This window comes from Aegilops tauschii, chromosome 6, assembly GCF_002575655.3.
Source record: "Aegilops tauschii subsp. strangulata cultivar AL8/78 chromosome 6, Aet v6.0, whole genome shotgun sequence".
Taxonomy (NCBI): domain Eukaryota; kingdom Viridiplantae; phylum Streptophyta; class Magnoliopsida; order Poales; family Poaceae; genus Aegilops; species Aegilops tauschii.
In genome coordinates this window covers 462,995,279-463,016,595 of record NC_053040.3, presented here as the reverse complement: position 1 = coordinate 463,016,595, position 21,317 = coordinate 462,995,279, and the positions used below count along the sequence as shown (strand labels likewise).

Genomic DNA, 21,317 nt, shown 5'->3' with positions numbered 1-21,317 from the left:
TTGCACGCCTCCGCTGTAAGAATGGAGAAAATTGTAATCTAGTAGTAGTACCTCCTTTCGCCGAAAGCATGGGACATCCAGCAGTCCTACCACCTCAGTAATAAAGACCAATGAGCCGTCAAATCACATAGACCCAGCAGTAAGTTGGACGGACGAAGCAACCATCACTCTTGCGCCAGTGAGAGGTCGCGTCCGCTCTGCCCGGGCATGAATGCGGCACCGATTCTTTGGAGCGGCGCTGACCGTTTCGGGCGGGAAGTGCGCACGGGCGATGGAGGGGCTTTGGGTAGGCCAGGCTGGTCAGGAGCGGGCGTGGCAGCTGTCCGCATGTCCCTACCGGACACGCCCGGAAATGAGAGGATGCACCGACTCTCGCGGCTAAAATCGTACACTACACAACATCTCTCTGTAGGAGTAGGTCGATCTGTCGCTCTCTCTAACACACACATGCTGTTAAACACACACACACGCACACGCACGCACCTTGGTCCCGTTGCACCTTCTAACGTGACTTATTACACCTAGACGGAGGGAGTAGTAAGTATACGAGATACAGTGGCACACTGACTTAAGTCGAATACAAGTGCCCAAATTTGTGTGCATGTTATAATAAGGATTCACTTAAAATAGTACGTGAGCGAACAGAGGGATCAATTGGACAGTGTTCCCGAGCAGTAGCGAGATGTGTGAGGTAAGATACACCGCTGGCGCTTTTAATTTTTCTTATTAATTTGTTTGTTTCACCCTCTGACTGGTGGGACCCAATGTACTACGTGGAGAGAGGTAAGGTGACTAAGGCTGCATTATTTCTGCACCACTGTGGATAGTCTTACCACCAAAGCCACATGACACGATTATGATTGAAATCCCAATGACTCCCACACACACAAAAAAACATGACATGCTTGTCACATGAATGCAGGAATGTATAAAAGGTTATTTCCCTCTCGTTGAACATAACGGGAGGGTTGTGTAGCTGGTTAGCCTGTTCGCTCATCAAACTTGAGGTCTCGGGTTCGATAACTACACTTGAGCATAATTTGTGCCAGGAGGATTCTTTGACTGGTCAAAATGTTTTCTAGGGTTTGCACGCTTCACACTCTCTCTCCAGTATATATATACACGCTGCAGCCTCAGCGCTTGTAGTTGCTCTCTTCACACTCTCTCGCCCTCTCCCGCTGGAGCCTCAGCGCTTGTAGTTGCTCTCTTCACACTCTCTCGCCCTCTCCAGATCTAAACAAGACTTCGTTGGCCTCTCTCTCCCCTCACTGCTGCTCAAAGAGTCGGCAGGATCCGTCCGCCGGGAAGGGAAGGAGGCTTAACGCTGTCGCCGTCGGCGAGGGACTACCGACGCAGCTGTTCACTTCCCACCCAGCGGCGGCGCGGGAGGGCCTCCGACCCCTTCTTCTTCGCCGCCGTCCCGTCACCCACCGAACCACGCCCCAAGAACCTTAAGGTATAATTTACTTACTCCACATGCATTGCTCTAGCTGCATGTATACCATGAATCTAGGACGTGGTTCAAAGAGGAAAGGAGTGGGGGAAAGTAGTGGGAAAAGTTGTATATAGCATGAATCTAGGACGTGGTTCAAAGAGGAAATGAAGGGGGAAAGTTGTATAGCATGAATCTAGGACGTGGTTCAAAGAGGAGAGGAATGGGGGAAAGTAGTGGGAAAAGTTGTATCGCATAAATCTAGGACGTGGTTCAAAGAGGAAAGGAAGGGGCGAAAGTACTAGTTCAAAAAGGAAAGGAAGGGACAAGGTTGTAGAGTTTGAGCAGGACTAGATTTGCTGCGCTCACATAGGGAAAGGTGTCTAAAGATAACAAAACTGGGACCAACACAAATATGCTCCTTGGTTGTTTGTTCTTTGTTGCAATAGACTGTGCATGACCACAGTACATCGGTAGATGCACATGGTGCTGGTGCGTCAACTGTCCCGTGCAACTCATTAGCTGTTGTTAATCTAAGGCCATGTTTGGTTAAAAACTCCCTAGTCCCTACCTGCTTGGTTCCAGGGACTAAACATGGACTAGAGGTTATTAAATGACATGCTAAAAGACCATGTTACCCCTAGTAATGAACTAACAGAGACAAGGTGCGATGCGTGGCAGGGGCAACTGTTGGAAAAAGTCCCAAAAAGACTCCCTCGGGGTCTTCTTTCTTTAGTCCCAAATGCCCACTTTTAGTCCCTAAAAGTCCCTCCTGTTTGGTTTAGATGGGACTGACACGGAGTTTTTTTAGTCCCTACACCAAAATGTCCCTGTAAACAAACACCCTCTAATAATGCCGCTGGAAAATTGATGCAATGCCACAGTTAAAAGCAAATTACATGTTTAACGAATTTTATTGTTAATATAATCTCTATGTTAATATTAATCAATGGCGCCGTCTGAGAAATGCTACTGTCTTGCTTTCTTTCCCATTTAGATAAGGTAGATGCTTCTTTTTGTTGGCTTCTGTGTCATCCACCGTTATTGACCACTAATTGTTTCCTTTGCACCTCTGTGTAAACAGGGTTATCTACTTCACCTCGTTTCCATTGTGAGCTTTTGTTGCGCTACACAAAACACTTTTGTTTTAAGAGTGTTTTGTGCAGTTCAACCAAAATGTCACACCGACAACGTTGCTTGATTGCTTGATCTTAGTGGAACTGCACAAGAGGAGATCTTACTTCCTATCCGTTAAGGCGAATTTGGTTCAGATCTTCTTCTTGTGAGTTGTTTGAATTCCGCATCATGAGAGGTCAGTACTAGCCTTCTTTCACATGATTCTGCAGTGTGCTTTCATATGTTGTGCAACTTGTACGATAATGTTGCTTGATTTTAGTGAACTGCACAAATGGAGACAAGACTTCCAATCTGTATGTGCACCGTAATATCCCATTGAGGTAAGATAAGGATATTTCACAACTGCTGGCCTGTATTTTGCCACTTTCATCAGAAAATTAAGTTTAGTACTATACTTGTGCTCCCTAATTGACATGCCAAATCTTATATTGAAGGCGAAGCTTGTCTGTTATTGAACCAAGTGATGAAGGGGAAGAACAAGCGGAAGAAAAACAAAAAACAACTCCCGGTGCTGTAATGAAGCACTGGAACTGTGATGACACAAGTAATGATATAGTTTTGCATCTTAATTTATTGCTATGGCTGGAACGAGCAATTGTTTTGCCACTGATTTGATGCCACTCTTAATGTAATATGTAATTATCTCTACTTGTGCAAACAGGGATCTTCTTTGAAGATACCATATATTTTAGTGGAACTGCACAAGAAGATGTTGGAAACATTAAACTAATCGAGGAGTATATAGTAAGCATGGCCACCACCGTAGATAGCAATAGATGGTTCCAGAGAAGTGCTTCATCTGTATGCTCTACACAATAAGCCTCCTGACAAAGGTTGGTACTCGCCCACTGATTTCATCCATATGATTGAGCTTTGTCATCTCTATTGGTGTTGTGCTACTGTTTAGATACTGTCATGAAAAAGTGGTATTGTCCTTGAGAAGTGCTTCATCTGTGTTGTTTTAAATATTTCCTTTCCTTTTTTTCGAGCAAACAGGGTTGCTAGCATTTAGTAGTCCTCTTGTCTTTGCACAACAGGATCATCTTCCTCTGAAGAAGAATATGGAGTACGTGAAGTGACTAGTTCCGATTATGCCAGGATGAAGAAGCCCTGTCTATCTTCTCATCAGAAGGAGCAGTTGAAGGATGGTTACATTACTCCCCACAAGACCAAACTAACTTCAGCTCAGAAGGACTGACAAATCTCCATTTTTTTGCTGTGATGCGCGAGTACATTGTTGTTCTAGGATTCTTTCTGGCGAGTTCCATTTTTCTAAAGGTGTGCTCTACATGGACCATGTATGTGCCTGTTGAAACTGTCAATTCATAGTATGGTTTGCTTTATACTAATCACTTTTTTGTATTTGTGCAAACAGGGGTGCTCAGCTTGATTTCAATGGGAACTGCACAAAATGTTCATGAATACATCGAATCATTCATTTCCACCACAAGAAAGGAGGTGCCGATAAGTTCAAGGCGTTGCAACATATAAGGGCGAAATCATACAAGCTACGCGTGAATTTGGTTGATTTTGGTGGAACTGCAGAAAAAGAACAGCTGGTTTATTTAGCACGAGGTGCCATGTCAATGTCCGAACTGATGGCAAACCTTGCCCATTCCACAATCGTAGGCATTTGATATTTTGGAATGGGACAACCTTGTCAAATTTTGCTCATTGATTTTAGCAAGACATGCGTTTGATATTTTCGAATGGGACGCCCTTTGCTGTCAGCAGCGTCGATCAATTTTTTATTTATTGTTTAGTTGTGAAGTAAATATTGCCTCTGACATGTGAGTCGCTGAGATGCATAATCATCGATTGTTGTGAATGTTCTCTATGAATTGCCAGGCCTGTGTGTTTGATTGCAATGTACAAAAACACTAAAAAGCTGCTCAAACTCTTTGTACTCCTTCTGTTCCTTTTTACTTCGCACATTGTGAAAGTGCATACTTTTTTGTATAAGATTGGTCAAAGTAGAGATACTTTGACTCCAGACAAAACTTGTATGCACGACTAGAAAGGACCGGAGGGAGTACATGTGAAACTGCTGCAAACGAGATGATCACCCTGGGAATAATGCTAGTACATATTGTTTTGCATGTTCATCCAATGCCAGTGATACAGGATATGAACTAATCAAAATAAATTCATTCATACACGGTCGGATTTCATATAAACATGCCGGATTTCATTACATTTCATACATTCTTCAACTAAAAAGGGGTGCGCCGGAGGTATAATTAATTAACCGAAGCTACCCACCTGTGTCCCGCTGAGCCGAACAGAAGCTTCAGTGACTTAACTGCAGGTGCAGTTGCGTAACTGACATGTGGCATGTTGGGCCCACGTGTCAGTCAGCCAACTGCACCAGCAGTTAAGTGGAAGCAGCGTTCTTCTCCAGCGCAGCTCTCCGACTCCACGTCGCCGCCAAGAAGCTAACCGGCTGTCAATGGTCAACCCGCCTAGCTTGGCTTCAACCGGAGGGTAGCAGGGGTGGCCTTACTTGGACCCGAGCGGCGGCGACCTACCGTGTTCTACTCTTCCTCGTTTTCTGTGTGGCGCGGCCTCGTTGGCAGCGGGGCGGGGCCTCGGCGGAGCCGGCGATGTCCTCTGTCTCGTTGCCGGCAGGCGGCGCCTCAGCGGAGCGGTGAAAATCCCCCCCCCCCCCACGTTGCCGGCAGGGTGGGGCCTCGGCTGAGTCGGCGATGTCCTCTGCCTCGTTGTTGGCGGGGCGGGGCCTCGGCGGAGCCAGCGGTGTCCTCTGCCTCGTTGTTGGCGCCGCGGGGCCTCGGCGGAGCAGGGCCTCGTCGACGCCAGTGGAGCGGGGACTCGTCGGAGCCGGCATTGTCCTCTGCCTCGTCCTCGGTCTCGCCAAACAGCGCCTCGCCCGCTTCATCGCCCTCTTTGCTAGCCTCTTTGTAGGCGGACGCAGCCTTCGCCACCCGCATGCGGTACCGCCAGCGCTCGAGGCGGCCCTTGCGGGCGAAGCGGTATGAGTCGAGCAGCGCCTCCTGCTCCGCCCGCTCCGCGGCGATCTGCTCCTCCGCCTGCAGGTGCTCCTGGAGGAGATGGTGGTTGTAGGCGGCGTCGGCCTGCGCCTCCCGAAACTGCTCCTCACGCATCTGCCTCACCCTGTCCATATATTGGGCACGGGCCTCGCCGATGGTCATGGTGCAATGCACCGGCAAGGATGGCGCGGAGGAGGGGATTGGCGCCGGATCGTCGACTACCATGTTCTCCATTGGGACGTTGTCGTCCTCCGGCTGCCTGCCGGCCAGCCGGTCGGCAGCAATGGCTGCCATCTCCTTGTGGTCCATCGTCCGCCCGTCCCAAAGAGCGCTGGAGCGCGAGGAAGCCATGGTGGGCAGTAGTGGTGTGGACAGGAGAAAGGGAACGGATGCGGATGACTGCGGCTATGGCCGACGCAGCAGTTTATATAGCAATGGTGGGCGGGCGGAGGGACGGACGTGTGGCGCCGGAGTAGCCGCCTCGGCAACCGCGTATCATTAATGTGGGCGGCAGATGGACGGACGGATGACACTTGTGTCGTTTGAAGGCGGAGCAATCGCCTGCACCGGGAAGCGGGGCGGGCAGCGTTGACTGTTTCGGGCGGAAAGCGCGCTCGGGCGAGGAGATGACTTTACTTGGAGAGGATGACAATGGGGACCCACCAGGTCCATAGCCTCACGTACGCAAGTGCCTCCTTATTATATATATATATATAACTATAATTTATTTTGCTTCCTCCTGGTTTCCTGACATCACGGTCCCACACCATTGTCAACCTATGTAGTAGTCAATAAACGAGAAAATTGCACAAGAAGCGGCCGACAGCTGGGACCAAGCAACTCGAGCAGTATTTGTGTTTTTGAGGTGTGAGCACTGCAGAGTTTTTCGATGTTTAGCCCAGATATTAATTTTTCTCCTCTGAACAACAACGAAAACATCGCTGCAGGTATTAACTGGGCGGGCTGTGGCCCGTCTAGCCCAGGCGAGATATCCAGCCCAGATATTAATTTTTTTCAAGCTGAAAATGGCTAGCCCAGCTATACTGTTTTAGGAATACCCAGGAAAGGTCAAGTTGTTATTCTCCACCCCGCTGGGCTGCAAATCGTTCCTAGGAGGGATGCATTAGGCTTAACAAGAAAATAGGCTTTAAGAAATAATAAATGGGGTGTAATTATAAAAACTAGGCAGTAACTATAAAAAATGCACCAAACACGTGATTACTTTATAAAATATTATTTTTGGATATTGAAAATTTTAATTTCATTAATTGTTGCGAGTGCAATGTTTCGTTGGATTTTTACGTAATATAAATTTATATTGAAATTGTATTTAATCTGACTAGAAATTTCAGGATAAAAATATTTCGGATCCCATCAAAATGTGGGAAATTTTATTGGATTCTGTTTTGAACGGTTGGTTGAAATGGGCTGTACTTTTAACAAACTGTAAATGGGCTATAGTAAATTCCATTAGAATTCAAAAATGGGCTACACATTCTTACAAATCTCAAATGGGCTATAAGTTCTCTGCCACACACTTCTGGCCTTACTAAGTTGACGCGTCCCCTAAAAAAACAGAGTTGACGCGTATGCAAGGCTTTCTCAACTTATAGTCAACACACGGTTCTAGCAGCAGTGGCCATTGGATGTCCATCCAACGGATGCTGTGCTTCTTCTTCAATCTCGGATATTCTAGCTTCACTAGCCCAAAAAATGATTCCTCCCCCTGACATCTGGGGCGCACCGTTTCGGAAGCTGACCTGTGGGCCTACTAAGTTGACGTACCAAGGGCTTTGTCAACTTAGTCAATATAAACGATTCTAGCTGCAGTGACCGTACGATGTCCATCCAACAGCCGTCGTGCTTCTTCAACCTCTGGTCTTCTTGCTCCAGCCGCCCAAAGCAGCGCCGGTCGTGCCGCCTGCTCCTGCCTCCCGTGGCCGGTTGTGCTGCCGCGGAGGCCTCACCGCCCCCTACTACTCCCACCGCTGGCCAGGTCATCCCTCCACTCACCCACACCCCCTGTTATTCTGCGGCGACGGCAGCGCAGCCGAACCAGTGAACCCTCGTACTCCTCTCCGCGTGTGCATCCACTGCCGCGTCTTCCCCGGCTCCGCATCGTCCCCTTCCTAGGCCTTGTCGTCCACCGCCCTGGTGCTCTCGGCGCGGCGTGGTCAACATGGTCAAGGAACGACTTCCATCGGATGTGGACTGTATGTGGAGAGGCTGACAGTTGGGTCCACGGCAGCCGCAAGGAAGTGCCTCCTTATTATGCGCAAAATAATTATTCCTCCACCTGACAGCGGGGACCCACCGGACGGGCCACCGTATTTCGCGAAAAAAATGATTCGCCCCCTGACTGCTGGGACCCACGAGCTACATCTTCGCACGCAAGGAAGTGCGTCCAGGAAAAAAATGATTCGCCCCCCGGACTGCTGGGACCCACCAGCTACATCTTCGCACACAAGGAAGCGCGTCCGAAAAAAACGATCCGCCCCCCGACTGTTGGGACCCACCAGCTACACCTTCGCACGCAAGGAAGTGCGTCCGGGCAAAAAAAATGATTCGCCCCCCTGACTGCTGGGACCTAGCAGCTACACCTTCGCACGCAAGGAAGTGCGTCCAGGCAAAAAAAACAAAACGATTCGCCCCCTGACTGCTGGGACCCACCAGCTACATCTTCGCAGGCAAGGAAGTGCCTGACAGTCGGGACCCACCTGGTCGAAGCGTACATAGCGTTGTCATTCTGGTCGCGAACGTGTACGTACATACTGGTCAATGTAGAGGCGCGCACGTGTCGTAGTAGAGGCGCGCACGTAGCATGTACACGTACGTACAACGGCCAGGGTGCAAGAAAGAAAATACGGCCACGTATGTGTACATACGGGCAGGGTTTCGAACGCCTACTCGCGCATACGTACGGCCAGGGCTCGTGTACATGGCTGGGTCGGAACGGAGAAACAGCGTCGTCGTCGTGTTCATGGGGAGGCAACGGAATGCGTCGTGTTCATGGGGAGGCAACGGAATGCGTCGAGTTCATGGGGAGGCAACGGAATGCGTCGTGTTCATGGGGAGGCAACGGAGTGCGTCGTGTTCATCGGGAGGCAACGGAACGCGTGGGAGCCAACCGGCTGGGTCGGAACGGAATGCGTGGCCGTGTTCATCGGGAGGGCTTGGACGGAACAGGCGATGGAAACGAGGCCTGGCGTACCGCAGAACGGAGGAAACGGACCTCCTACGTTCGGAACGGGGTCCTGTTGATCGGGAGGGGTGTGGCGTACCGCAAAACGGAGGAAACGGACCTCCTACAGTCGAAACGGGGGTCCTGTTGACCGGGAGGGGTGTGGCGTACCGCAAAACGGACGAAACGGACCTCCTACGGTCGAAACGGGGGTCCTGTTGATTGGGAGGGGTGTGGCGTACCACAAAACGGACGAAACGGACCTCCTACGGTCGAAACGGGGGTCCTGTTGATCGGGAGGGGTGTGGCGTACCGCAAAACGGACGAAATGGACCTCCTACGGTCGAAACGGGGGTCCTGTTCATCGGGAGGGGTGTGGCGTACCGCAAAACGGGATTCCACGGGATACTGTTCATCTCCACCGTCGACCTCCTCCAGCCTCCACGGGCTACCGTCGACCTCCTCCAGCCTCCACGGGCTCCTGTTCATCCAGCCTCCACCGCACGCTACTCCACCGGCTACTGTTCAACCACCCCTCCACGGGCACCCCTCCACCGTCTACTGTTCATCCAGCCCTCCACACCACGGGGTCCTGTTCAACCACCCCTCCACGGGCACCCCTCCACCGTCTACTGTTCATCCAGCCCTCCACCACACCACGGGGTCCTGTTCATCCAGAGGCAACGCCACTGCTCACTGTTCATCCACCCCCCCGGCAACGCTCACTGTTCATCCAATCGATCGGCTTCAGTTAGCAGCAGTAGCGAAGGAATCGCTCGATCGGGTTTAGTTAACAGCCATCGATCGATCGCTCGGGTTCAGTAACGCGTAGCCTGCAGTGCAATCGCTCAGGTTCAGTTAGAGCCCAACGCCTCGCTCGGGTTCAGTTAGAGCCAACGCCTCGCACACACGCGCGTACGTGTACGAGAGAAACGCGCATCGCTCGGCCCCCGACCTCCCACCGTAACCGGGAACTCCCCGAAATTTTCCTCCCCCTCGCTTCTACCATGGTTTTTTCCGTCATGGACGGCCCAAAGAATGTCATGCAGCTGCGTCTCCGGCCCGCCCAGGACGAAAAGCCCATTTTCTGTCATGATTTTTTGTCATAGAAGTAGGAGCCCACCACATCTATGATGATACCGGGTTTTGTCACAATTATCGTCATATAAGTGTCATATGTATGACAGAAAAAATTCGTTCGGCCCAAAATGTCATGGATATGTCTTTTTTTGTAGTGGACGTAGCCGAACTTCTTCTAGATCCGACCGATCAAGCACTGAACGTACGACACCTCCGAGTTCTTCACACGTTCAGCTCGATGACGTCCCTCGTCCTCTTGATCCAGCAAAGGTGTCGAAGAAGAAGATGAGTTCCGTTAGCACGACGGCGTGGCGACGGTGATGGTGACGTGATCCGCACAGGACTTCGCGTAAGCACTACGAAGATATGACCGGAGGCATAAACTGTGAAGGGGGGCGCCGCACACAGCTAACAATTGTTGGTGTGTCTTCTAGGCGCCCCCTCCCACGTATATATAGGTGGGAGGGGAGGGGAGCAGCCATGGGGCACCCCAAGTAGGAGGAATCCTACTTGGGGTCCTATCCCAATTCGCCCCCTCCTTATTTCACCGGAGGGGAAAAGGGAAGAGGGAAGGGAGGAAGGAAAGGGGGGGGCGAACCCCCTCTTCCTTCTCCAATTCGGCCTCCTGCCTAAAGGGGGAGCACACTAGCCCACAAGGGGTGGCGCGCTCCCCTCTTATGGCCCATAAGGCCCATTATTCCCCCCCGGGGGGGGGGTCCGCTAACCCCCTTGTACTCCGATAAATACCCGATACTACCCAGAACACTTTCGGTGTCCGAATACTATCATCCTATATATCAATCTTTACCTCTCGACCATTTCGAGACTCCTCGTCATGTCCGTGATCTCATCCAGGACTCCGGACAATATTCGGTCACCAAATCACATAACTCATATAATACTAAATCGTCATCGAACGTTAAGCGTGCGGACCCTACGGGTTCGAGAACTATGTAGACATGACCGAGACACCTCTTCGGTCAGTAACCAATAGCGGAACCTGGATGCTCATATTGGTTCCGACATATTCTATGAAGATCTTTATCGGTCGAACCGTTATGACAACATACGTTATTCCCTTTGTCACCGGTATGTTTACTTGCCGAAGATTAATCGTCGGTATCTTCATACCTAGTTCAATCTTGCTACCGGTAAGTCTCTTTACTCGTTCCATAAAACATCATCCCGCAACTAACTCATTAGTCACTTTGCTTGCAAGGCTTCTTATGATATGTATTACTGAGAGGGCCCAGAGATACCTCTCCGATACTCGAAGTGACAAATCCTAATCTCGATCTATGCCAACCCAACAAACACCTTCAGAGATACCTGTAGAGCATCTTTATAATCACCCAGTTACGTTGTGATGTTTGATAGCACATAAGGTATTCCTCCGGTGTCCGGGAGTTGCATAATCTCATAGTCGAAGGAATATGTATTTGACATGAAGAAAGCAATAGCAATAAAACTGAACGATCAATATGCTAAGCTAACGGATGGATCATGTCCATCACATCATTCTCCTAATGATGTGCTCCCATTTATCAAATGACAACACATGTCTATGGTTAGGAAACTTAACCATCTTTGATTAACGAGCTAGTCTAGTTGAGGCTTACTAGGGACACGGTGTTTTGTCTATGTATCCACACATGTATCAAGTTTCCAGTTAATACAATTCTAGCCTGAATAATAAACATTTATCATGATATAAGGAAATATAAAATAACAACTTTATTATTGCCTCTAGGGCATATTTCCTTCAGTCTTCCACTTGCACTAGAGTCAATAATCTAGATTACATTGTAATGATTCTAACACCCATGGAGTCTTGGTGATGATCATGTTTTGCTCGTGGAAGAGGCTTAGTCAACGGGTCTACCACATTCAGATCCGTATGTATTTTGCAAATCTCTATGTCTCCCCCTTGACTAGATCACAGATGGAGTTGAAGCGTCTCTTGATGTGTTTGGTTCTTTTGTGAAATCTGAATTTCTTTGCTAAGGCAATTGCTCCAGTATTGTCACAAACGATTTTCATTGGACCCGATGCACTAGGTATTACACCTAGATCGGATATGAACTCCTTCATCCAGACTCCTTCACTTGCTGCTTCCGAAGCAGCTATGTACTCCACTTCACACGTAGATCCCGCCACGACGCTCTGCTTGGAACTGCACCAACTGACAGCTCCACCATTCAAAATAAATACATATCTGGTTTGTGACTTAGAGTCATCCAGATAAATGTCAAATCTAGCATCGACGTAACCATTTACGACGAGGTCTTTGTCACCTCCATAAACGAGAAACATATCCTTAGTCCTTTTCAGGTACTTTAGGATGTTCTTGACCGCTGTCCAGTGATCCACTCCTGGATTACTTTGGTACCTCCCTGCTAAACTTATAGCAAGGCACACATCAGGTCTGGTACACAACATAGCATACATGATAGAACCTATGGCTGAGGCATAGGGAATGACTTTCATTTTCTCTCTATCTTCTGAAGTGGTCGGGCATTGAGTCTGACTCAACTTAACACCTTGTAACACAGGCAAGAACCCTTTCTTTGACTGATCCATTTTGAACTTCTTCAAAAATTTATCAAGGTATGTGCTTTGTGAAAGTCCTATTAAGCGGCTTGATCTATCTTTGTAGATCTTCATGCCCAATATATAAGCAGCTTCGCCGAGGTCTTTCATTGAAAAACTTCTATTAAAGTATCCTTTTATGCTATCCAGAAATTCTATATCATTTCCAATCAACAATATGTCATCCACATATAATATTAGAAATGCTACAGAGCTCCCACTCACTTTCTTGTAAATACACGCTTCTCCAAAAGTTTGTATAAAACCATATGCTTTGATTACCTCATCAAAGCATATATTCCAACTCCGAGATGCTTGCACCAGTCCATAGATGGATCACTGGAGCTTGCACACTTTGCTAGCACCTTTAGGATCGACAAAACCTTCTGGTTGTATCATATACAATTCTTCTTTAAGAAATCCATTAAGGAATGTAGTTTTGACGTCTATTTGACAGATTACATAATCATAAAATGCGGCAATTGCTAACATGATTCGGACAGACTTAAGCATCGCTACGGGTGAGAAAGTATCATCGTAGTCAACTCCTTGAACTTGTCGAAAACCTTTCGCAAAAAGTCGAGCTTTGTAGACAGTAACATTACCATCAGCGTCAGTCTTCTTCTTGAAGATCCATTTGTTCTCTATGGCTCGCCGATCATCGGGCAAGTCCACCAAAGTCCACACTTTGTTCTCATACATGGATCCTATCTCAATTTCATGGCCTCAAGCCATTTATCAAAATCTGGGCTCATCATAGCTTCTTCATAGTTCGTAGGTTCGTCATGGTCTAGTAACATGGCTTCCAGAACAGGATTACCGTACCACTCTGGTGCAGATCGTGCTCTGGTTGACCTACAAGGTTCAGTAGCAACTTGATCTGAAGTTTCATGATCATTATCATTTACTTCCTCTCTAGTTGGTGTAGGCATCACAGGAACGGATTTATCTGATGAGCTACTTTCCAATTCGAGAGAAGGTACAATTACCTCATCAAGTTCTCCTTTCCTCCCACTCACTTCTTTCGAGAGATACTCCTTCTCTAGAAAGGTTCCATTCTTGGCAATAAAAATCTTGCCTTCGTATCTGTGGTAGAAGGCGTACCCAATTGTTTCCTTAGGGTATCCTATGAAGACGCACTTCTCCGATTGGGGTTCAAGCTTAACAGGCTGAAGCCTTTTGACATAAGTGTCACAACCCCAAACTTTAAGAAACGACAGCTTAGGTTTCTTGCCAAACCATAGTTCATACGGTGTTGTCTCGACGGATTTAGACAGTGCCCTATTTAACGTGAATGCAGCTGTCTCTAATGCATAACCCCAAAACGATAGTGGTAAATCGGTAAGAGACATCATAGATCGCACCATATCTAATAAAGTACGGTTACGACGTTCGGACACACCATTACATTGTGGTGTTCCAGGTGGCGTGAGTTGTGAAACTATTTCACATTGTTTTAAATGAAGGCCAAACTCATAACTCAAATATTCGCCTCCGTGATCAGATCGTAGAAACTTTATTTTCTTGTTACGATGATTCTCCACTTCACACTGAAATTCTTTGAACTTTTCAAATGTTTCAGACTTGTGTTTCATCAAGTAGATATACCCATATCTGCTCAAATCGTCTGTGAAGGTCAAAAAATAATGATACCCGCCGCGAGCTTCAACACTCATCGGACCGCATACATTGGTATGTATTATTTCCAATAAGTCACTAGCTCGCTCCATTCTTCCAGAGAACGGAGTTTTAGTCATCTTGCCCTTGAGGCATGGTTCGCAAGTATCAAATGATTCATAATCAAGTGATTACAAAAGTCCATCTGCATGCAGTTTCTTCATGCGTTTTACACCAATATGACCTAAACGGCAGTGCCACAAATATGTTGCACTATTATTGTCAACTTTGCATCTTTTGGCGTCAATATTATGAATGTGTGTATCACCACAATCAAGATTCAACAAAAATAGACCACTCTTCAAGGGTGCATGACCATAAAAGATATTACTCATATAAATAAAACAACAATTATTCTCTGATTTAAATGAATAACCGTCTCGCATTAAACAAGATCCAGATATAATGTTCATGCTCAACGCTGGGACCAAATAACAATTATTCAGGTCTAAAACTAATCTCGAAGGTAATTGTAGAGGTAGCGTGCCGATAGCGATCACATCGACCTTGGAACCATTCCCGACGCGCATCATCACCTCGTCCTTAGCCAATCTTCATTTAATCTGTAGCCCCTGTTTCGAGTTAGAAAATGAGCAACTGAACCAGTATCGAATACCCAGGCGCTACTACAAGCATTAGTAAGGTACACATCAATAACATGTATATCAAATATACCTTTGTTCACTTTGCCATCTTTCTTATCTGCCAAATACTTGGGATAGTTCCGCTTACAATGACCATTCCCTTTGCAGTAGAAGCACTCAGTCTCAGGCTTGGGTCCAGATTTGGGCTTCTTCCCAGGAGTGGCAACTTGCTTGCCATTCTTCTTGAAGTTCCCCTTCTTTCCCTTGCCCTTTTTCTTGAAACTAGTGGTCTTGTTAACCATCTACACTTGATGCTCCTTCTTGATTTCTACCTCCGCAGCTTTGAGCATTGGGAAGAGCTCGGAAATTGTCTTATCCATCCCATGCATATTATAGTTCATCGCGAAGCCTTTATAGCTTGGTGGCAGTGATTGAAGAATTCGGTTAATAACACTATCATCTGGAATATTAACTCCCAGCTGAGTCAAGTGATCATGATATACAGACATTCTGAGTATGTGTTCACTGACAGAACTGTTCTCCTCCATCTTGCTACTATAGAACTTGTTGGAGACTTCATATCTCTCAACTCGGGTATTTGCTTGAAATATTAACTTCAACTCCTGGAACATCTCATATGGTCCATGACATTCAAAACTTCTTTGAAGTCCCGATTCTAAGCCGTAAAGCATGGCACACTGAACTATCGAGTAGTCATCAACACGCGACTGGCAGGCATTCACAATGTCCGCAGTTGTTGGAGGGGGTGGCACACCTAGCGGTGCATCAAGGACATAATTCTTCTGTGCAGCAATGAGGATAATCCTCAAGTTATGGACCCAGTCCGTGTAGTTGCTACCATCACCTTTCAACTTAGCTTTCTCTAGGAACGCATTAAAATTCAAGGGAACGGTGGCACGGGCCATTGATCTACAACATAGATATGCAAAAACTATCAGGACTAAGTTCATGATAAATTAAGTTCAATTAATCAAATTACTTAAGAACTCCCACTTAGATAGACATCCCTCAAGTCATCTAAATGATACGTGATCCAAATCAACTAAACCTTGTCCGATCATCACGTGAGATGGAGTAGTCATCAATGGTGAACATCTCTATGTTGATCATATCTACTATATGGTTCACGTTCGACCTTTCTCTCTCCAGTGTTCCGAGGCCATGTCTGTACATGCCAGGCTCATTAAGTTTAACCTGAGTATCCGCATGTGCAAAACTGTCTTGCACCCATTGTATGTGAACGTAGAGTCTATCGCACCCGATCATCACGTGGTGTCTCAACACGACGAACTGTCGCAACGGTGCATACTCAGGGAGAACACTTATACCTTGAAATTTTTGTTAAGGGATCATCTTAATGCTACCGCCGTACTAAGCAAAATAAGATGCATAAAAGATAAACATCACATGCAATCAAAATATGTGACATGACATGGCCATCATTATCTTGTGCTTTTGATCTCCATCTCCAAAGCATCGCCATGATCTCCATCGTCACCGGCTCGACACTTGATCTCCATCATAGTGTCGTGGTCGTCTCGCCAACTATTGCTTCTACAACTATCGCTAACGCATGGTGATAAAGTAAAGCAATTACATGGCGTTAGCATTTCATACAATAAAGAGACAACCATAAGGCTCCTGCCGGTTGCCGATAACTTTTACAAAACATGATCATCTCATACAATAACGTATATCACATCATGTCTTGACCATATCACAACACAACATGCCCTACCAAAACAAGTTAGACGTCCTCTACTTTGTTGTTGCAGGTTTTACGTGGCTGCTACGGGCTTCTAGCAAGAACCGTTCTTACCTACGCACAAAACCACAACGGTGTTTCATCAAGTTTGCTGTTTTAACCTTCTTCAGGGATTGTCGGTGTCAAAACCGGCGGATCTCGGGTAGGGGGTCCCGAATTGTGAGTCTAAGGTCGATGGTAACAGGAGACAGGGGACACGATGTTTACCCAGGTTCGGGCCCTCTCTATGGAGGTAATACCCTATTTCCTGCTTGATTGATCTTGATGAATATGAGTATTACAAGAGTTGATCTACCACGAGATCGTAATGGCTAAACCCTAGAAGCCTAGCCTGTATGATTATGATTGTCCCTATGGACTAAACCCTCCGGTTTATATAGACACCGGAGGGGACTAGGGTTGTACAAAGTCGGTTACAGAGAAAAGGAATCTTCATATCCGAATGCCAAGGAGAGTCCCATCCGGACACGGGTGAGAGTCTTCGGTGTTGTATCTTCACAGCCCATCAGTCCGCCCATGTCCAACAGGCCGGACGCCCGAGGACCCCTTAGTCCAGGACTCCCTCAGTAGCCCCCGAACCAGGCTTTCAATGACGATGTGTCCGGCACGCAGATTGTCTTCGGCATTGCAAGGCGGGTTCCTCCTACGATGACTTCAAAGAGCTGTATTCGGCCTTCCATTTAATGTCGTACCCATCGGCTTCTGTGCATCCATGGCTTCAGCTCCCACGTGTCGAGTGAATACGAGAGGACAGGGTATTTTTTGCACATAACACCCCGACCATGTTAGGGAAGCGCCTATTTAAAGAGATTGGATCTTCAGATCCGTCCCACACCACGCGGACAATCCTCAGAGCTCGCTGGGAGGAACCACTCCAACATGGCTAGCGCTCCCAGTTCTTCCTCCCGTCCCCACGGCTCCAAAAAAGGCGATTGGGAGAGATGTTTCGTATCCCACGGTCAGCTGGTGAAGCTGCAAACACAGGGATTTCTTCCCCCCACGGATCTAGTCCCCGTTCGAGCAGGATTGACTTCCTTCAACGGCGGGGCTCAGGCTGAGAATTTCCCCAATCCATCCAGGGGGAACGAGTATGCTTTGTCCCCTACTTGCTAAGAGGCGTCGGATTTCCAATCCACCCGTTCCTCCGAGGACTTCTGGAGTATTATGGCCTCCAACTGCACAATTTCACTCCTGCCTCCATCCTGCACATCGCGGGTTATGTTGCTCTTTGTGAGCTATTCCTAGGCTGCGAGGCCCATTTTGAATTATGGAGGAAATTATTATGTCTCGTCCCTCGTAACCAAGAGGGATCAATATTCGAAGTGGGTGGAGCCGAGGTATGGCGCATCGCCGGGGCCGGATACCTGTCCGGCACGCCGAAGAAGGCGTCCGAAGAGTGGCCTTCCGAGTGGTTTTATATTGAGGACGTCGCCCTTCCTGACCCAGTCCAAATGGGTCTTCCTGAATTTTCAAGCGCTCCGTTGAAGAAACGCCACAGCTGGCACCCTCGGAGCCACGAGGAGGAAGATAGCGCGGAAGTCCGTCAATTGATGGGCAAGATAAAGACGCTCGCCCAGTCCGGACTATCAATAGTCGAGGTAATGGCGACTTCCATAGTGCGGGGGGGTTCAACCACTCCAATACAGAGGGCTTCCCATGTGGCACTATAATGGGGAAGATGACGCCTCCTGCTGCGGCCGGAAGGGTCCGGACACCCCCGCCGCTTTGGCCAAAATATTGGCCGAGCTGTACAAAGGAGAGAAAGAGGAATTTACTCGTATAAAACGTCGAGATGGCTTTTCCATGTACAATCCTCCTAGTTGGGTGAGTTCTAATTCCACCATTTCTCCCTGATTCGCTTTTAATGGTCATTAACCCATCCATTTGTAACAGGAATGGCGGAAGATTACCAAGGGGATTTATAGCCCCGCTCCACAGCCAGAGGATCACAACCGGGACCTTGACCCCGGATTCGAAGAGGATCCGGACATATTTGTAGAGCATGAGGATGGAGTATTCTACCAGACAAGCTATGACGGCACAAAAGTGGCCATCATCGCCGACTATCCGGGCCTCCTTCCTGCCTCGCATGTAAGTAATCAAGAGACACCTTCTCCGAAAGAGCTTCCTCAATACGCCTCACCCACCGCACTATTTCGTGCTCCAAAGGGGAGGCGCCCGACGCCTCAACGTGCACCAGAGGCATCTCCTAGGAGAGCGGCACCCGCGCCGAGCAAATCTTCAAAGAGGAAGGCAAACAATAACACGACAGAGCCTTCAACAAAGAGGTATGGTTTTTGATCATGCCTCCTGGCAGTCACATCAAACTGTGACATTATCCGCTGCGTTTTATCAGGAAAAGGGTTCGCCGGACTATGTCCGGGGATCTTACCGGCCGCGCTTCCACAAGTCAGGTTCCCGACCCTGCTTTAGAGGTGAGGGCTGATACGGGAGTGACGCCGGACTGTCCTTCGGCAGAGGAGTCAGATGATGTATCCGTCACTAACTCTGAAGTGGAAAGCGCCATGAATCATCGACGCCAGCGGGCTGCTCTTCGCGACCCCGGCTTTACAAAGGAGGCATTCAACACCTTCAGCTCGGCTGATGCATACATCCGAGCTGCTCGAGACGGGCTTACCAGAGCCACATAACAGCATTTGAAAGATATGCGGGTAAGTATACATTTGTACAATTCTGATAATTATATACCAGTAGCCCCCGAGACTTGAAGCACTTGATACAACCGATTTAAGGATCATTGTATAACCAGGTGCTCACGGAGAAGAATAGCCTGCTGTCTCAAGAGCTGGAAAAGTGCCGGACCCAGCTAGCTGTGGCAACTGCCGAACTGGAGAAATCCAAGGAGGCACCGCCTGGTAATGTTTCCCTCCACCGAGGAAAATATAGTTATATACCAAGAATATTAATGCTTTTTGCATTCCCCATGGCAGGATCGTTGGATCAACTGAATGAGGCCCTGAAAGTCACGCAAGCGGGTGAACAAGAGGCCAAGAGGCAAATGGCCGCGGGCGATCGTGTGCTGACACGGGTCAGGGACGAGAAAAATAAGCTGCGGGATTCCAACACCCTGTTGGGCGAAGAACTAAAAGATGTGCGAGTCCAGCTGGCCGACTCCGTGAAGGAGAATAAGAGACTACGAGGCAGCATATTCAGTATGTTATTCAAACTTGCCTCCCTATAATTCGGTGAGGACAGGAACTGACAGATTTATGTCTGCAGGTATGCTGACTGGCCGTCCCGAAGAGGAAATGTCCGGATCTCAAAGCGACCTGCTACAAGAGCTGTCCCAAATGCACGAGCGAGTTCGGCAAGCAATGCGAAGTGTTGCCAAGGCTTTATGGCCATCCGCCTCCCCTCCAGGAAGTATGGCGGAGCTCGTGGAGCTATTCAAAGGAGCACGGCGGCGTATTCGATTATGGAAGATATCAGCCTGCCGAGAAGGTGCGCGAGAGGCCTGGGCCATGGTGAATACACGGTACACCAAGCTTGATCCGAATCATATGGCCCGGGTCGGGCCTAAAGGGTCAGATGGAAAATAAATTTCAGTTAGTTTGGTATATGACCAAGTAAGGGTAACCGCCAAATATTCCCAACAGGATTGTAAGCTAGACAGCCTGTTAGACGACATAGAGGAAGTAGTTTTTGAGTCTAAGTGACAATGTACTTCCATTGACATAATTTTCCCTAGCCGGATTGTAAAACGATTGTCATGGCAGACCTTTTTGCTTCGACCTCTGGACCCGAAGGTGCGGAGTGTTTCCGAATACCAAAGCGGCAATATAGACCGGGGTATGCGTGGAAACCAGGCGTAGGGGTCATAGTTGCTTAAACAGACAAATTGTATCCGGCTAGCTATGTTATATTACATTGTAATTGTAAGAAACATCTTCCAGAGAGAATAGTTCCGTTAAGGGTTCCTTTCCCTGGGTGAACACGCGTTAAGTGTGCATGGCCGAACTGTGATTGAAAAAATCGCAGTGTACGTGACGTCCTGGGGTTCATAGTGTAATGAGTGTAACACATCTTTAGTCCGCCGACCGAATATTCCCTTAAGAATGCTAGCTTTCGGCTTCACCTAGTCTGAGGTACACGTCCGGATGACCCGGCAGTAACAATCGCAGAGGTGCTCCCTTTATGCCCTAGCTGAACAAACGGGAACGTAGGGCATAAGCACAGGAGCCAGGCAACCCAGCTTGGCCAAAACTTAAGTTATAACGATGCATATAATGGCGAAGAAAAGGTACATATGCGGAAGAGGACACATATGTGTTGAGCTTGATGCTCGTAAAATTATAATAAGCTTCTGTAAAAAAAAGCCCCCAGGTATTATGAGCGTGTACATTTTAAGGATATGCGCATCATAGGTGTGCGGTGTAGCCGTACGATAGCTTAAAGCTAGGAGAAAAGTTAAAGAGAGGAAAGAAAAAAATGGAAACAAAGGGAGAAGACGAACAAAGAGTCCGGCACTAGGCGTAGAATCTTCGGAGTCTGGCGGCGTTCCACGGGTTCGGCTCTAAGCGGTTGTCCGATGCATCACGCAGGCGGTACGCTCCTCCAGTGAGAACTTTGTCTATGATGAAGGGACCCTCCCACTTGGGCTTGAGTTTGTCCTTTTTCTTCTCTGGTAAGCGTAGAACAAGTTCGCCAACGTTATAAGTCTTGGCCCGCACTTCTCTACTTTGATATCTACGAGCCTGTTGTTGATACAATGCGGAACGGGCTTTTGCGACGTCTTGCTCCTCCTCCAGGGCATCTAAGCTGTCCTGCCGATCAAGTTCGGCCTCTCTCTCTCTTAGTACATGCGCACTCTAGGTGAGTCATG

General features: G+C 48.0%; 1 protein-coding gene across 1 annotated transcript in view; it reads left to right on the top strand.

Annotated features, from left to right (window-relative positions):
- LOC141026193 (uncharacterized) overlaps positions 1 to 19,676 on the top strand; it is a 38,222-nt gene extending 18,546 nt beyond the window's left edge. Inside the window, exons 5-6 of the mRNA XM_073502184.1 lie at positions 19,245 to 19,350; positions 19,426 to 19,676. Of these exons, the coding sequence (XP_073358285.1) occupies positions 19,245 to 19,350; positions 19,426 to 19,676 (357 nt within the window). The remainder of the gene's footprint in view (positions 1 to 19,244; positions 19,351 to 19,425) is intronic.
- The last annotated feature ends 1,641 nt before the right edge of the window (positions 19,677 to 21,317 follow it).